General features: G+C 44.6%; 1 protein-coding gene across 5 annotated transcripts in view; it reads left to right on the top strand.

The window, feature by feature from the left end:
* Positions 1-1,870: 1,870 nt before the first annotated feature.
* The window catches only part of TTC23L (tetratricopeptide repeat domain 23 like), a 59,046-nt gene continuing 46,189 nt past the window's right edge, over positions 1,871-14,727 (top strand). For all 5 annotated transcript variants that reach the window (XM_070587040.1, XM_070587041.1, XM_070587039.1 and 2 more), the window contains exons 1-4: positions 1,871-2,069; positions 3,825-3,899; positions 8,037-8,220; positions 11,539-11,662. In XM_070587040.1, coding sequence (XP_070443141.1) covers positions 3,832-3,899; positions 8,037-8,220; positions 11,539-11,662 — 376 coding nt within the window. In that variant the 5' untranslated portion in view covers positions 1,871-2,069; positions 3,825-3,831. The remainder of the gene's footprint in view (positions 2,070-3,824; positions 3,900-8,036; positions 8,221-11,538; positions 11,663-14,727) is intronic.

Raw genomic sequence — 14,727 nt, 5'->3', positions numbered from 1 at the left:
ACCGGACTTCAGCGCCTGTTCTGGTCCCATACTTCCCTTTATAGTGATCAGCAAAAGCTAGTGTTGAGGAAAGAGAAGCCATGTTTAACATGCTTAGAAACAACCTCATAGCCATCTCCTAGAATGAGAGAAAACTACAACTTTTCAGCTTGATGATCAACTTAACGCGGGTAAGGGAAATAAGTGTTGGAGGACAGGAAACTGGTTCTTCCTTTTCATCACCATACATGTTAATTATTGTTCACAGAGTCACAAAAATCTGCAGTTTACCCTCATGGAATCTCGAAACTGAACAGGGTTTTAGAAAGTAAGTGGTACAAATACTGTCCGTGCATAGGCAAAAAAATTTGGTCCCCTGGACTGTGACTTGCCCTGGGCCACACAGAGTCAAAACCAGAACCTTGACTTTTATATTTTAATTAATTAGAGGAAGATTAGCCCTGAGCTAACTGCTGCCAATCTTCCTCTTTTCGCTTAGGAAGCCTGGCCCTGAGCTAACATGCATGCCCATCTTCCTTTATTTTACATGTTGGACGCCTACCACAGCATGGCTTGCCAAGCGGTGCCATGACTGTACCCTGGATCCGAACCAGCAAACCTGGGCGGTGGAAGCGGAAGGTGCGCACTTAACCGGGGCGCCACCAGTCGGCCCCAAGAACCTCAACTTCTTGAAGCCAAGCTCATTGCTCTCATCATTGTTTCCTTCTGAGAGTTTCCTTAGAAAACAGAGCATAAAAGGAGTGGGATCTTTCTAAAGTTTTGCCTTAGGAGCTTGAGGGTACAGATTTAAACCTTGAGCTAACAGGCCTACCAGGTTTTACTAAAGAGATTTTTAAGCAAACTCATTTAAATAGCTCCTCCAACCTAAATCCAGAAAGGCTATCTTGGCAGTCTTGGATCAATAGCAATGAAACTTCAACCTCAGAACTGAAAAGAACACTAAATGTAAACACCAGCTTTCAAGTTCTTAGTAAATATTTTCCTCCTTTCTCTACCGAGCCTGCTCTTTTTTGAAAACGAGAGGGACATCCCAGGTCTGACTTGACAGGCCCTCAGTTCATTGTAGGGTTCATGATAACACTCTCAAACAAGAGGCTGCCGGAGCCGGTGCTGTTCATTTGGGTATTGGCCACAATTGCCCTGGCTCCAGTCAGATCTGAGTTATCGTCACCACTGTATGTATTTCGGACCACTGAAGAGGGGTAGTATAATAACATAGGGCTGCACAACTTAGCTATGTGGTGTTTGCCAAATGTGCCCACCCCGCTCGAAAATATTCTCTGAACTGCTAACCATTGGTAGAACTAGTGGTCCATTTCTTAAGCTACTCCCCTTCCTGCACTCCACTTTCCTAACCATGCATAGCTCACATCACACCGGGAGAGGGAACACAGACAGTGCCAGCACCGTCAATACTTATAACTGAGCCTTTCCTCCCTGGCCGCAGAGCCAGAACACACAGGGAGCTGAGGGGTGCAGAGTACGCGAAGGGGCGCGCGGAGGGCGCTGGGTGTCGCCAGATACAGCCCGCTAAGTCGTAGCTTTAAATAGGGAGAGTCGTGGAGCCCGGCGCTCTTTTCCACCCCTTGATGGGATTTATCTCCTCTTCTTGCGTCTTCAACTCCGAGAGGTGAAGTCCCTTTAAGAACAGTAGTGGAGGATTCCGCCGCAGCAGAGGGAAGTTTGGGGACGAGCCTCAGGCCCCGGGCTTCACGCCCGCGGGAACCGGGAAGCAGAGGGCGCGGCGGGAGCTGTGGTTGGCCTGAGCCGCCCGGAGATTCCGCAGGTCCGGAAGTGCTCCGCGTCACCATGGCTACAGGAGCCGCCGCTCGGGGCTCGGCCTGCAGCGTCCCGTTCCCATGGCAACCCCATTGTTTCCCGAGCCAGAGCCCTGGCGGCGGCGGGAAAGGCAGACCTCGCTGAGCGCCTCGCTTCCGCAAGACACCCTTGCGGCGCCCTGCACGAGGTCCGCCGAGGCCAAGGCGCTGACGCCGCCCGAGGAAGCCGAGCTGCCGGCCGAGGGAGCCGGGGAGGCTATTCCGGGGCGTGGCTTCTCTGCCCGCGGCCAGGTACGCGGCCGCCCTCGCCCGCTTCTCGGGCCAGAGCCTCTGCGGCCGGGCGCCGCCCGCAGGAAAGAAGCCTGGGAAGCTCAGACGATGCTCGGGATGTCGGGTTCAGGGTTTACGACGCTCCGCCGAAACCACTGCCGAAAAGAAGGAAGCGATTTGCGCTTGAGAGAGGTTCCGAAGTGTGGTATTAGCGTTCAGGGCCGTGTGGAACTTCACAGGAGCAGAGTTTAGGAGTTTGAGAAGTCAAACCCCTCTCCCTGGCCATAGTTTTGGTAGTAGAGATTAGAAAGAGAAATTAGTGAATCTTCCCTTCTGGGTTTTGGATTGTGGATGTTTTGGAGCCTGAGTTAGAGAGAGCTAGTCAGGGCTCAGGTGGGAAGGAGTGACATTCTGCAGGGTGAGATGAGGAGCGACTTGGTGGGTATTAATGTTCAAGAGATAAATGCATTCGATTTGGTTTTAAGTGATAGGGATAGCTATGAGGGTTGAATTTTACAAATAATTATAAATCAGATTTTTTGCCCTGAGTTTCAACCATTTCCTCCCTCAGCTAATGATAGTGTAGGGACTGGAATTGTCCACCCCAAGATATGTCTCTTTGGCATGAGGATTATTTGAGGCTGATTGCTTTTGATAAACTGGGACAGGGAAGGAGGCTCTGAGGAGTGGAACTTGCTTGCCCTTTGTTAGGAGACATTTACATTGTAAAGGAAAGCTCCATCTGTAAAGATATCCCCCTCTGTGCCAGGAAGAAGAAACGGGATGACCTTCTCTCTAGAAAGTCTTAATCAATGCCAAAGGCAAGGACTTAAATCTGCATTTTGTTTACTGTACTTGTGTGGTAATCTCCTATGATCAACTCCCCCTCCCAATGTTGGCATTTCCTTAAGAATTAAGCATCTTTCCTTAGGCTAGGAAGTGATTGCTGCTCTCACCTGTGACCACCCAGCTCAAGACAATAGACTTGCCTCCTGCCGTGTCCATCAAGTGCTGTGCCGACAGGGCAGTCTTGTGACTATTGTGGGAGGGACATTTTAATCATATGTGAAGCACCTGTTTGGGGGTATATAACCACTCTGTGCACCCCACTTCTTCATTGCCCTTTCTTCCTTCGGGAAGAAAGGCCCTGGGCCATGGTCCTCATAAAGCTTTGTTTAATTTTCTCTTGCTATTCTGTCTCATGTGAATTTAATTCGTTCTCTGGCCAGATGAACCCACATTAGGTAGAGGAAAAGTCTTCCTCCCCTACAATAGCAACCAAAATAGACACATATGTTTTAGCTCCTTAACTAGGACCACCTATTAAATAGTAGGATGGCGTTAGGGACAAAGAGCATTAACTAATACATTGGCCATATTTCATTTAGTATTGAGGGCTGGTTGCTTTGCCTGGATCCATCTTGCTGTCCTACCTGCAAAAACAATATCTGACTTGAGTAGGAAACCATAGTTTCATGATTCAGGAGCTGTAAATCTGCTGGCTTAAGGAGTGAAAAAGAGGCAGGGATTTTGGAGGTAATATGGCATACAAATTAGAGGAAAGAAAGTTAATTCAGGGATTTAATTAGCAAATGTCTTTAATTTCTGCTTTCCGGGGGTCTCCATTCATGAGTGTGCATAGGTGGTTTGTGGAATTAGGATGGGTTATATCTTTGGGCAGTTTCAGTTTCATGTTAATAGCGTCTATCAGAGGGAAAATAGAACAGCCTTCTAAGCCTTTTCTTCCAAAGCTGACCTCACATGTCATTCTTGAAGGAAGAAGATGCAAGCCGGCCCCATCCGCATCCCAACTGTCAGCAATGACACCGACTGGGACTTCTGCTTCCATCTGTAAGTACCATGGAACCTTGACGTTACACTCACTCACTGACCTGAATCACTGGGATCTCCCACTTAAGGCAAATCTGGGTGAGGAGCTTTGCATGCATATTACACAGAAGAAAAGGTTGAGCTTCTGTGATGTGTTTTTTTGTTGTTAGTGCTTTTTTTTTTTTTTTTTTTTTTGCTGAGGGAGATTCACCCTGAGCTAACATCATGCCAATCTTCCTCTATTTTCTAGTATGTGGGCTGCCACAGCATGGCCGCTAACACAGTACTGTAGGTCCATGCCTGGGAACCGAACCTGGGCTGCCAAAACTTAACCACTAGGCCACCATAGCTGGCCCTGTGATGTGTTTTAATAACAATTCTGCTGTAATATCCACTTGTACTTGTGCAAGATGGGAAATAATTGTTTTTTCCAAACTTAAGGGGAATTTTAATTTTTTTTATGAAGATAGGTTAATTATAACAAGATTGGTGAAGTCATAGGGAATTAAATATAACAAAGTGAGTAAGTTAAAATTGTTGCATGAAATAAAAAGTCAAGAAGAGACAATAAATAAAAAATTTCACAATATAATAGCTAATACTTATTGAGCAAATACTATGTGCCAGGCCCTGTTCTAAGTACTTTACACCTATTAACTCATTTAATTCCCTCAGCAACCCTGTGAAGGAGGTACTGTTATTACCCTTTTTTATAGATAAGAAATATGAATCAAAGAGAGATCAGGCAATTTGCCCAAAGTCACACAGCTCATAAGTGGTATTCAGATGGAGGAGTCTGACTGGAGTCCATTCTTTAACCATTCCTCTATCCCAGGGTTTGTCAAGCTGAGCATTCTTGACATTTTGGGTTGGATAATTCTGTTGTAGGGCACTGTTCTGTGCATCACAGGATGTTTATCAGCATCCCGGGTCTCTACCCACTAGATGCCAGTAGCAGTGCTCCAACTGTGACAAGCAAAAATGTCTCCAAACACTGCCAAATGTCCCCCGGGCAAACTCACCCGTAGTTGAGAACCATTGCTCTGTACCAATGCTATCGAATAGGACCATAATGCAAGCCACAAATGCGAACCACATGTGTCATGTTAAATTTTCTAGTAGCCATATTAAAACATAAAAAGAAACGGGTGAATATAATTTTAATAGTATATTTATGTCAATATATCCAAATGTTATATAAAATAATTAATGAAACATTTTGTATTTTTTCTTCATACTAAGTCTTCAAAATTCAGTTTGTATTTTACACTTACAGCGCATCTCAATTCACACTGGCCCCATTGTGTGTATTTAATAGCCACATGTGGCTAGTGGTTCCTGTACTGGATAATTTAATTCTGTACTACCTTGTAAAAAATCTTGAGGTTAAGGGTTATATAACTATAAAAGTTGAAGTTATAAATGTGGAGTTCACAGTAGAGTGTCTTGGAAATAGTCAGATAATTCATATTTAATATTACTGGTCAGAATTTATAGTTATGATGGCAACATATACAATAAGTTAGAAACCTGGCAAGGCAGGCCTCTCATTCAACCTGCCTGTTCTCTTTATTCTGACTGTCCTTTGCAGTATCTGACAGGTCAATAGTCTCCATTTATCTTTCTTCTGTTTCATAACAAGATGTTCAAAGCTAGTTCAGGGTTCTACGTTGTGAAGTCATTTATCAAGACTTTGATGGTTCTTCTTCCTTTGAGGTCCCTGCCGCTAAAGCTTGCTGCCTTGGTCTCAGCTTAATTTCATTCAAGGCTGAATTTAAAATATTTAGGACTTAATCATTTTTAATCTCCGTAATTAGCTATCTCTTCGGGGACCCCAGTAGATTTAACTTCCGCTCCAGGTCTGTGAAATATGCAGCCTAAGCAAAATCTTCTATTGAGGGACTAAATTTTCTTTCTGTTCGTTTTTTTCAGTTATGATCTCTTGCCACAGATTTTGCCTACCCGCAGTATTTTTGAAGCATCCTAAAGACTTTGCACTTTCTTTTTTTCACTCCTTTGTTCGTCATGTAACAAGCCATCATTTGTTTTACCTGAGCCAGGTATCAGGGTTTCAGGAACAAATGAAACTCAGACCTGGCCCTATTGGAGTTTACTTGCTAGAAAGCACAGAAGACTCAGACACAAAGCAAATAAAATTTGAAAATGAGACTATAATGTGATTCACACCATAGAAGAGGTTTGGAGGAAATTTTCGCAAGCCCTGAGGGGGTATCTACTGCTACTCTAGTGCGAGAATTCTAGCTGAGGTGACATCTGAGTTGGGTCTTGAAGGAGGAATACAGAATTCACCAGGGAAGGAAGAGGCAAATTTAGCAACCGTCTTCTGATCGGATTGCAGTGCCAGCCTTCCCTGGCTTTTTAAATGAGTTTGCATGTCTTCTGAAAGCACACTTCTGATGTGGGCAGTAGACGATCCTGAAGAAACGTTGCTCTCCTATCCACATGACCTGTTTTGCCCACATGCTTCTGGATAGGTTATTGAGAACAGGACTCTGTATGGATATTAACATGTCATTTTTCAAACCTGGCATAAAAGATTATACTTGACATTTATTTTCCTTTCTGAATCTTCCCTTTTTTCTTTTGCTTGAGGAAGATTAGCCCTGAGCTAACATCCATGCCAGTCTTCCTCTGTTTTGTATGTGGGTTGCCACCACAGCATTGCTGACAAGTGGTGTAGGTCTGTGCCCAGGATCGGAACCCACGAACCCATGCCACCAAAGTGGAGCATGCCAAACTTCATTACACCATGGGGCTGGCTGCCGTCCCCTCCTTTTTTTTGTACAGTGAACATTCATTACTTATCTAATCAGTGGGAAAGGAAGGTAAATTTTGTATTAAAAACTATGCAAGGGGGCCGGCCGCATGGCAGAGTGGTTAAGTTCATGCGCTCTGCTTCAGCGGCCCAGGGTTTTGCCACTTCAGATCCTGGGAGCAGACATGGCACTGCTCATCAAGCCATGCTGAGGTGGCATCCCACATACTACAACTAGAAGGACCCACAACTAAAAATATACAACTGTGTACCAGGAGGCTTTGGAGAGAAAAAGGAAAAATAAAATCTTTAAAAAAAAACAAACTATGCAATGGTTGAACTTTTAAAAACTATTGCGAATATAAAGGTGATTCCTTTGGGGGACTTATTTATAATTAATTATAAATGGTTCTTGTTCTCAAGATCTCAGAATTCTGTTTCTTCTGGATCACTTTATTGATTTTTCTGGTGATGTTAGGATATACTTATCTCTTTTGTAATGTGAGATTAACTCTTTGACTTTTATCTTTACCATTCTAATTACCCATTCATGATTATGTTCAGCATTGAAGTCAGAGATGTACATTGTGTGTGTGTGAGAGAGAGAGGCAGGTGAGGGAAAGGGGGCATATTTTCAACCTACTCAGTTCTTTCTCAACACATTTACTTCTAACGCAACTGAGAAGGCCATTTCTCCTCTGAATCTGCTCCTGACCCAGGGTGAGGTTCCCTCGTCTCTCCTTGCTGGGCCCACATCGTCTATAGTTAGTTGGCCACTACATGTTGAAGCTTTTAAGAAATATGAAAGAGGACAGGTGAGGTCTAGCCTCAAACTGTTAGTTCCCTTTCCATTATTTCATTGTATCCATTTTGTTTCCTGGTTTGGATCAGAATTTTAGAACATGAAGGATCTTTGAAATCTTCCAATACAACACTCTCATTTTGTAAATGAAGAAACTGAGTCATGGAGCTATTAAAAATAATAATAGCTAAGGTTAAAAGAGCACTTACTAAAAAACAGGCACTATGATACATGATGTATGCATATTATCTCATTTAATCCAATAACCTCATCAGATATGTATGCATATTGACCTCCCTTTACAGAGAAGTAAATTAAGTCCTAACTTGCTTAGTGTCATATGGTTAGTAAGCAGCAGAACTACAACTCTGATGTAGGTCGGTGGTTTACCAAATCTGTTTCATTTGAACCCCTACATTGCTGTCTCTGTGCTGGGCTTTGAAGGTGACATGAGTTTATCACCTTTATTCCTTCCAGTTTATGTTAGAAAGCATATCTCTAGTCCCCAGTTGGGAGGGCTCTATCCTTCAGTTTTACCTTGTTTGAGATATGACTCCATGTCCCTCTCTGGTATCCACAGCTCACAGCAAACCAGGATCCTAGCACACCAGCAGACGGATGAGTTGTATCCGGCGACTGGGTCTGGAGAGAGTGAAGAAGACACTAAGGCCAAGGAGGAGAAGACCACAGACTGCATGTCTCCTCCCAAAGAGAGACTGGCCCAGTCGCAGAAGAAAATCGCTCAGCTGATTAAAGGGAAAATGGTAAAACAAAAAACTTGCTAGGTGTTAGCTTTCATTTAATAGTATGTCCATGATTACAGAAGCTCTGACTTAACTGCACAGTGGAGCACACGAAGCAGAGGAGGGTACCTTATTTCTTTGTAAGTGGGGGAGAACGAAGCAGAGCATAGTTGGGTAGCCAGCCTCGCTTTGGGTTCCACACCTGGGCTGCTGTGCATTCCTCCTTGGAATATTTGTGCCCCGAGCTTTAAACTAAAATTAATATTTGGTTCTTCCTGTTGCTGTTTGATTACCTTTAATTAAAAAACATTGTTTTGATTTCTCCTGAAAGGTTTCAGGATGATATCTGTGGGGTAACAAGAAGGCCAGGATAGTGAGGCAGGAGGCTGAGAACAAGGGTAGTGGGTCAGAGGTCTAGGCTCAGGCCTGGCAAGGATCTGGGAAAGGTGCTAGTGGTCCCAGTGGAATCATAAGCAAACCCAAACCCAAGAGACGGGAGGTAGCAGCAGAGGTCGGAGAGGCCAGGTGGACATTTCTAAGAGCGAGGCAAGGACTTGGGAACTAGGAGCTCAGAGCAAATATTTAGCGAGAGTCAAAATCCAGGAACCTGAGATAGGATGACAGTGACCCTCATTATTAGAACGCAGGCACTGGCCTGCTCCCAGAGCATCATTTATCCACAGGGGAGTTCACACACTGACTTTGTGGCCATTCCTGGCCAAGGAAAAAATGAACTTAAAGGACATGTGTGAAAAAAAGGTCTGCAGAGTCTCAGGAAAGGCTGAGAGGCACCTCAGAGGCGGATGATAGAAGCTGACACCCCCTAGAAGGATAGATCTGTAAATTTACCTCTGTCCATCACCCAGAGAACTTGCAAAGGACAGTCATCCTAGCCTGGGCTCATTGGTATTTCACAGTCACCTCTAGACACAGACAAGTAGCATCTGCCATGGAGTGCAGGTGTGGGCTTTGAAGGCCTGACAACTCCTTGACCAGTGTGAATCATGACAAAGATTTAGATTTAGGGGTTCAATCTAGCCCAGCTGGTGCTCACAGCCCTGATGGGCAGGAGGATGGGCAGCAGCCGCAGCAGGGCAGGGCTGGCCTCCAGAGCCCGTATTGCTTGTCTTGGTTTCTCCAGGGCAGGAAGTCTGGGGATGGATGAATACAGAATGTCTGGAGCAGGACAGACCTCAAGGGTTTGGACTCCCATCCCAGTGGCTTTTCATGCTATTACGCTTTTCCTCAAAATAGAACTTAGTATTTACTGTGGTCAGCCCATGGAGAACTCGCAAAAATTCTGACTGAATGGATGTTTTTAAAGCACGAGAGCAATGTCCGTCTGACAGTGTTTGCATGCGTGTATGTGAGCTGGGAGCAGGTGAAGCAATGGGCTAGGGAGGAGCTGGGTCAGGAGGGAGCAGTCGGTGGACTCCCGTACCTGTGTCTTACTGTAGTGGGTTACATTTAGATAGCTCTTAACAAACCTGGATCACTTGGATGCTGACTCATTTTCCTGACAATAACCCCATGAGGTAGGTGGTATAGGTTTCCAAGTAGAAAAGAAAGCTGGGCCTCGGGGTGATCTTGCCTAACAAACACATCACAATCAGTAAACATCAGAACCAGGGAAACTCCAGGGTCTTCGAGTCCTTGAAGTGCTGTTTTCACCTCACCAGGAAATAAATGCCTGACTTTGTCAATTAGTGCAGCTAATATAGGTGACTGTGTTTGTAAAGTCGCTGAAATCTTTAACTTGAAGGTGCAATTCCGTGATTTCTTAGAGAGCTCTGCCCCTCAGTTCTACAGGGGCAGGGAGCTCTCTCCTCACCCCATCCTTATCCTTGCTAATAGAGAGAGGATCATGCAGCAAGTGTTGAGTGAGTATATTCTCTGTGCACTGGGCATACAGTAGTGACCGCGAGGGACAAACTTCTGTCCTCGAGGAACTTATCTTCTATTTGGGGAGACAGATAATAGACAAGCAAACAAAAAAATAATAGTGTTATATCAGAGAGAGGTAAGTGTCAGGAAGAAAAAAATAAAACAGGTAAATCCATAGACAGTGATGGGGTGAGTGGGCAGGCAAGGCCTCTCCGAGGCGAACAAAATGAAAATGAAACGAGAGATTGAACGACATAGAAAAGTGTCCCCAGCAGAGGGAATGGTGGGAGCAGAAACACTGATTTAGAAATTAGTTTGCTATCTTCAGGAACATCAAATATGTTTTAAAAATCCATAATAAATATAATAATAAAATATAATAAGATAAAAATATTATAATATCATTATAATAAAATAAAAAACAAGCTATTTGGTCACCATTGGCGGATGCTAGTGAACAAACTCATTATTTTGCAAGCTGATAAATAAAGAGAATAAATCACGTATCCTGTCCTTCTGATCTGAACTTTACTCTTGGTAGCCAGAAAGTAGATGAGTGGAGATTTCTCTTTGTAGAATTATTCCAGCTAACATATGCAGAAGGAATGATAGAATTAGGCTGTCAGCAGAATGGAGGGACACATCGAATGACACCATAAGCATGCAATCAACAAACTTTACATCTTTGGGAAACACCTTAGACCAAATGACCCAGTTTCTTCAACAAATGACTTGCAATAAAAAGAATCAGAGTTGGAGGTGTAACCTGTAGATGAAAAGAGACTCAGGAGACATGTCAATGTAGGGACAGTCAAACTGTAAAAGAAATATTAGATTTATAAGGTGACTTTTAGATTTATAAGACTAGATATTTGATATTAAGGAATTATTGTTAATATTTTAGTGAGATAATTTTGTGATTATATTTCTAAGTTCATATCTTTTGGAAATACTTATGAAATAGGAAATGACTTAATATCTTGATTTGCTTGAAAATAATAGAGGGAGAGGGTAGGTGGATGAGGAGCATAGATGTGAAAAAGATAGAGCAGGAGGAGATACCTGATGAAGTTGAGTGAGTTGTTCTCCATACTACTTGTGTATATCATTAAAGTTTTTCACAATACAAGGTTAAAAGAAGTCACCTGGCCATGATGTAGAAAGTAGACCATGGGAGGCAGGAGTGGAACAGCCCAGGACGGGCTGGTGGTCAGCCAGGTGAGAGATGAGCATGGCTTGAAGTAGGTAGTCATGGCAGAAATGAGGAGAAGAGCTTAGTTTTAGGACTTAGGAAAAAGTGGAGCCAACAGGACTTGATGGATTAGATGTGGGATGGAGGGAAAGAGAAGAGAAAAAGGTGACAGGTGAATTCAGTCCCACCTTCCAGTGCTAAGAGCGTGGGCGGGAACTTTTACTCCTTTCCAAAAAGCATAATAACTTCTTTGCTCTCTGCAGAATACCCAAGCAAACAAGGAGCTGATTCGCTGCGCTATCCTTTCTCGGATTATTTTTGGGGAAGAACACTGGAAATGTGCACAGGCTTTGGCCTGCCTGGCTTATGGCTATCTGACACTGAGAGGTACTCAGTTTCCCTGGCTGGGTCTGGGTGGGCCAGCCTGTGACGGCCAAACTGAGCCCACGCACAACCATGGTGGGGGTGGGGATGACTGGGGGGAGGGCCCTTCCTGTCCCCAACTCACACCTCGTCAAGAGGAGGGAAGGTCCATTGATGAGGCAGGCAGTGTGGCAGGGATCTTAGAAGTAAAGATGATAACCATGGTCATGATAGTTAATTTATTAAGTACGTAGCATTTGCCAAGCGAGTCTCATTTAGTCCTCATAATATCCCTTGGAGGGAGATACTATTGTTATCCATAGTTTACAGATGAGGACACTGAGGCGCGGTGGGCAAAGGACAGTATCAGAGGTTCCAGCTACAGGCCAAAACGGGGAAGATGGACAGGTATGTACACTCAGCACTGGGGAGGCAGACTCAGTAATATGACTTGAATTCCAAGATGAGAACTCAAGTTCCGGGAAGGTCTGGCTGAGGGAAAGGCAGAGCTCTCATTCTAGAGAACTGGTGCTTCTGGAAGGTACTCTGGTACAGAAGAAGATAGGAATCCATTTGCTAAAACTGAAACCCAAGTGTAAGTTCCACAAGGGCAGGAACTTGGCAGTAGAGGCTCAATAAATGTTTGTTGACAGACTGAAGGAGGCAACAACACATTTCTGGAACCAAAGACACAGCCACCTCAAGGCTCTCTGGCCATCATCCAACCATGTACGCCTGCATGGACTGCATACACTTCTACCATGGAACTCATTGTACGTATTAGACTCACAGGGGCTTTGTTTTAATGCCTCTGCCTCTGAAGTAGAAGCTCTCTAAGGGCAGAGACAAGGTCTCCTTTGACCTGGCACGGTCCCTGGTACACAGTATGGATCAGCCAAGTTGCTGCTTGATAGAACTAAGCCACTGGCCTGGGGCTTTTTTAAGTGCCCCTTGGACCTGAGTCCTGAGGCGGGGCCTAACTTACAGTACGAGAGAAATGATTTAAGGGCTTAGGAGATTTGAGGGCTATGGGGGAAGGGAACCAATGTACCTGGGTCATAATGAGTCTAGATATCAGAAATCAGAACTTTTGAAAAAGTTAAAATTGAATTCAATCCTCACTTATTAAGCTTAGAACTTAAGTATATTCCTTCTTAGGGCTCCTTGGGCCCTTTTGAGCTTGTTTTGAATGTAACTTTAGATTCGTGGACTGTTGATGTGGCAACACTATGAGTGGTTGACATTGGGGACAGTGATGCTGTGAGTCACAGTGAGGTCACAGGGAGGCCCTTTCAGGACTTAAGGCCACATCTGTTGTGTTCTGAGAGAAGGCTGACGTGACATGGCTAAGTAGAGGCGGGAGTCCTTCCTTACCAGCAGAGCAGGCAGCCACCTGTCTGTGATGTTCAAGGGACATAGGAAGGCCCTCAGCAAAACAAACTCTTCCCCTAACGGAGCTACGTCATCTCTCATGTGGGATCTCTCTACTCCAGTCAGGCTGATCTCCTCAGAAACTTGCCGCCTTCATGATAAGAGGCAAATTTAGCAATGTGCTACTTTAACACTTACAGAGTTTCTGTTATAAGCCTGGTGGCACCGTACTAGGCACCGGGGATACATAAATGACTACTAGTGGTTCCTGCCTTCTGGGAGCATACAGGGGTCTTATGATAGGCACCATAATAAAGGCAGGAACAAAATTCTGGGGGACACAAATGAGGGAAATCAGTGGTTCTGCCACTGGGACAGGAGGTCAAGGAAGGCTACAGAGAGAAGGTGACATTTGTCTTGCCTTTGAAGGATGAGTACAGATTTACTATGGAGATTTTGAGGAGAGTGGTAGAGAGCACAAAGTTGGCCTTCCATATGTGTTGATCTGAGGAGTGGGAGGTGAGGTGAGGGCATTCTCTATGAAACTCCTTATACAGAACATTGTAGTTTCTCTCTGGACCTAAGAGGGAAGAACAGAAGACATCTTAGGACAGACAGGTCATGACTAGTAATGGGACTGGAAAGTTAATTTGGGCCCAGGTATTAAGGAGTTTGGGAAGTTATTAAAAGGTTTTAAGTGAGGTGGTGACATAATCAAACTTATATTGTGGAGTGAGAAACTCTGGAGGATGGGTTGAACTGATAGAGAAAACAAAGAGGAAGGCCATTATCCTGCCCAGCTGAGAGTCAATGAGGGCATTGGCCACGGCAATTGGAATGCAGAAGAAATAGTATGTGGGACTGGTGACATTTAGCGGACAGTTACATATGGGGTCAGAAGCTGAGGGAAGAGCTGAAGTTGAATAGGGCATGACCTGGACAATTAGCTGAAATAGAGAACTAAAGAGGAAGCACAGGTTGACAGGGGAAGGGGGAAGAAGCTGCTGAGTTGGGTTTCAGACAGGCTGGATCATGGCTGAGGTGAGGTACCTGTGGAACATCCATGGAGAGATGTTCAGTAAACAGTTGAGAAGTGGATCTAGAGCTTGGGAAAGATGTCAGTTTTGGAGGGATTAGCACATAGGAGCAAGTTGAGGCTGTAGGAGTGGATGAGCTTGATCAGAAAAAGTATGTGGAAAAAGAGGGAAAGAGGGCAGATGACAGATTGCAGTATGAGGGCATTAGGAATGGGTAGCGGAAGCCGAGCCAGCAAAGGAAATAGAAGAATCAGGAGGGGCCATGTGATGGAAGCCAAGGGAGGAGAAAGGGTCTCAAAAAGAATTACAGTGTGCTTATAACAGTTTCAAATGGTAGAAGAGAGGTCAAATGTAGAAGTGAGGTGAAGGCTGAAGAGAGACCCATGGAATCAGCAATTGGCAAGTCATTGGCACTCGGTTTGGTATGGACAAGTACACTCCTTGGCCCTGGGAGAGCCCAGATTCAGGAACACTGTCTAGGAGACTTTTGCTGAAATTCAGACTTGAGATGATGGCAGCTTGAACCAGAGAGGAAGGTACCAGAAGCGTTTGAGGGGGACATTTGTCTGAACCTGGGGCAGGCCAGATGCTACCTCCCTTTGGGGAGATAACTATGGTACATCTGTAGAGGGAGGTTGGCCCTCATCCTCTGAAATTAACCATTTCCATGAATAGCCACAA

This window comes from Equus przewalskii, chromosome 20 (assembly GCF_037783145.1).
Source record: "Equus przewalskii isolate Varuska chromosome 20, EquPr2, whole genome shotgun sequence".
Classification (NCBI taxonomy): Eukaryota; Metazoa; Chordata; class Mammalia; order Perissodactyla; family Equidae; genus Equus; species Equus przewalskii.
The sequence above is the reverse complement of the archived record's forward strand: the minus strand, read 5'-3'. Positions and strand labels throughout refer to the sequence as shown.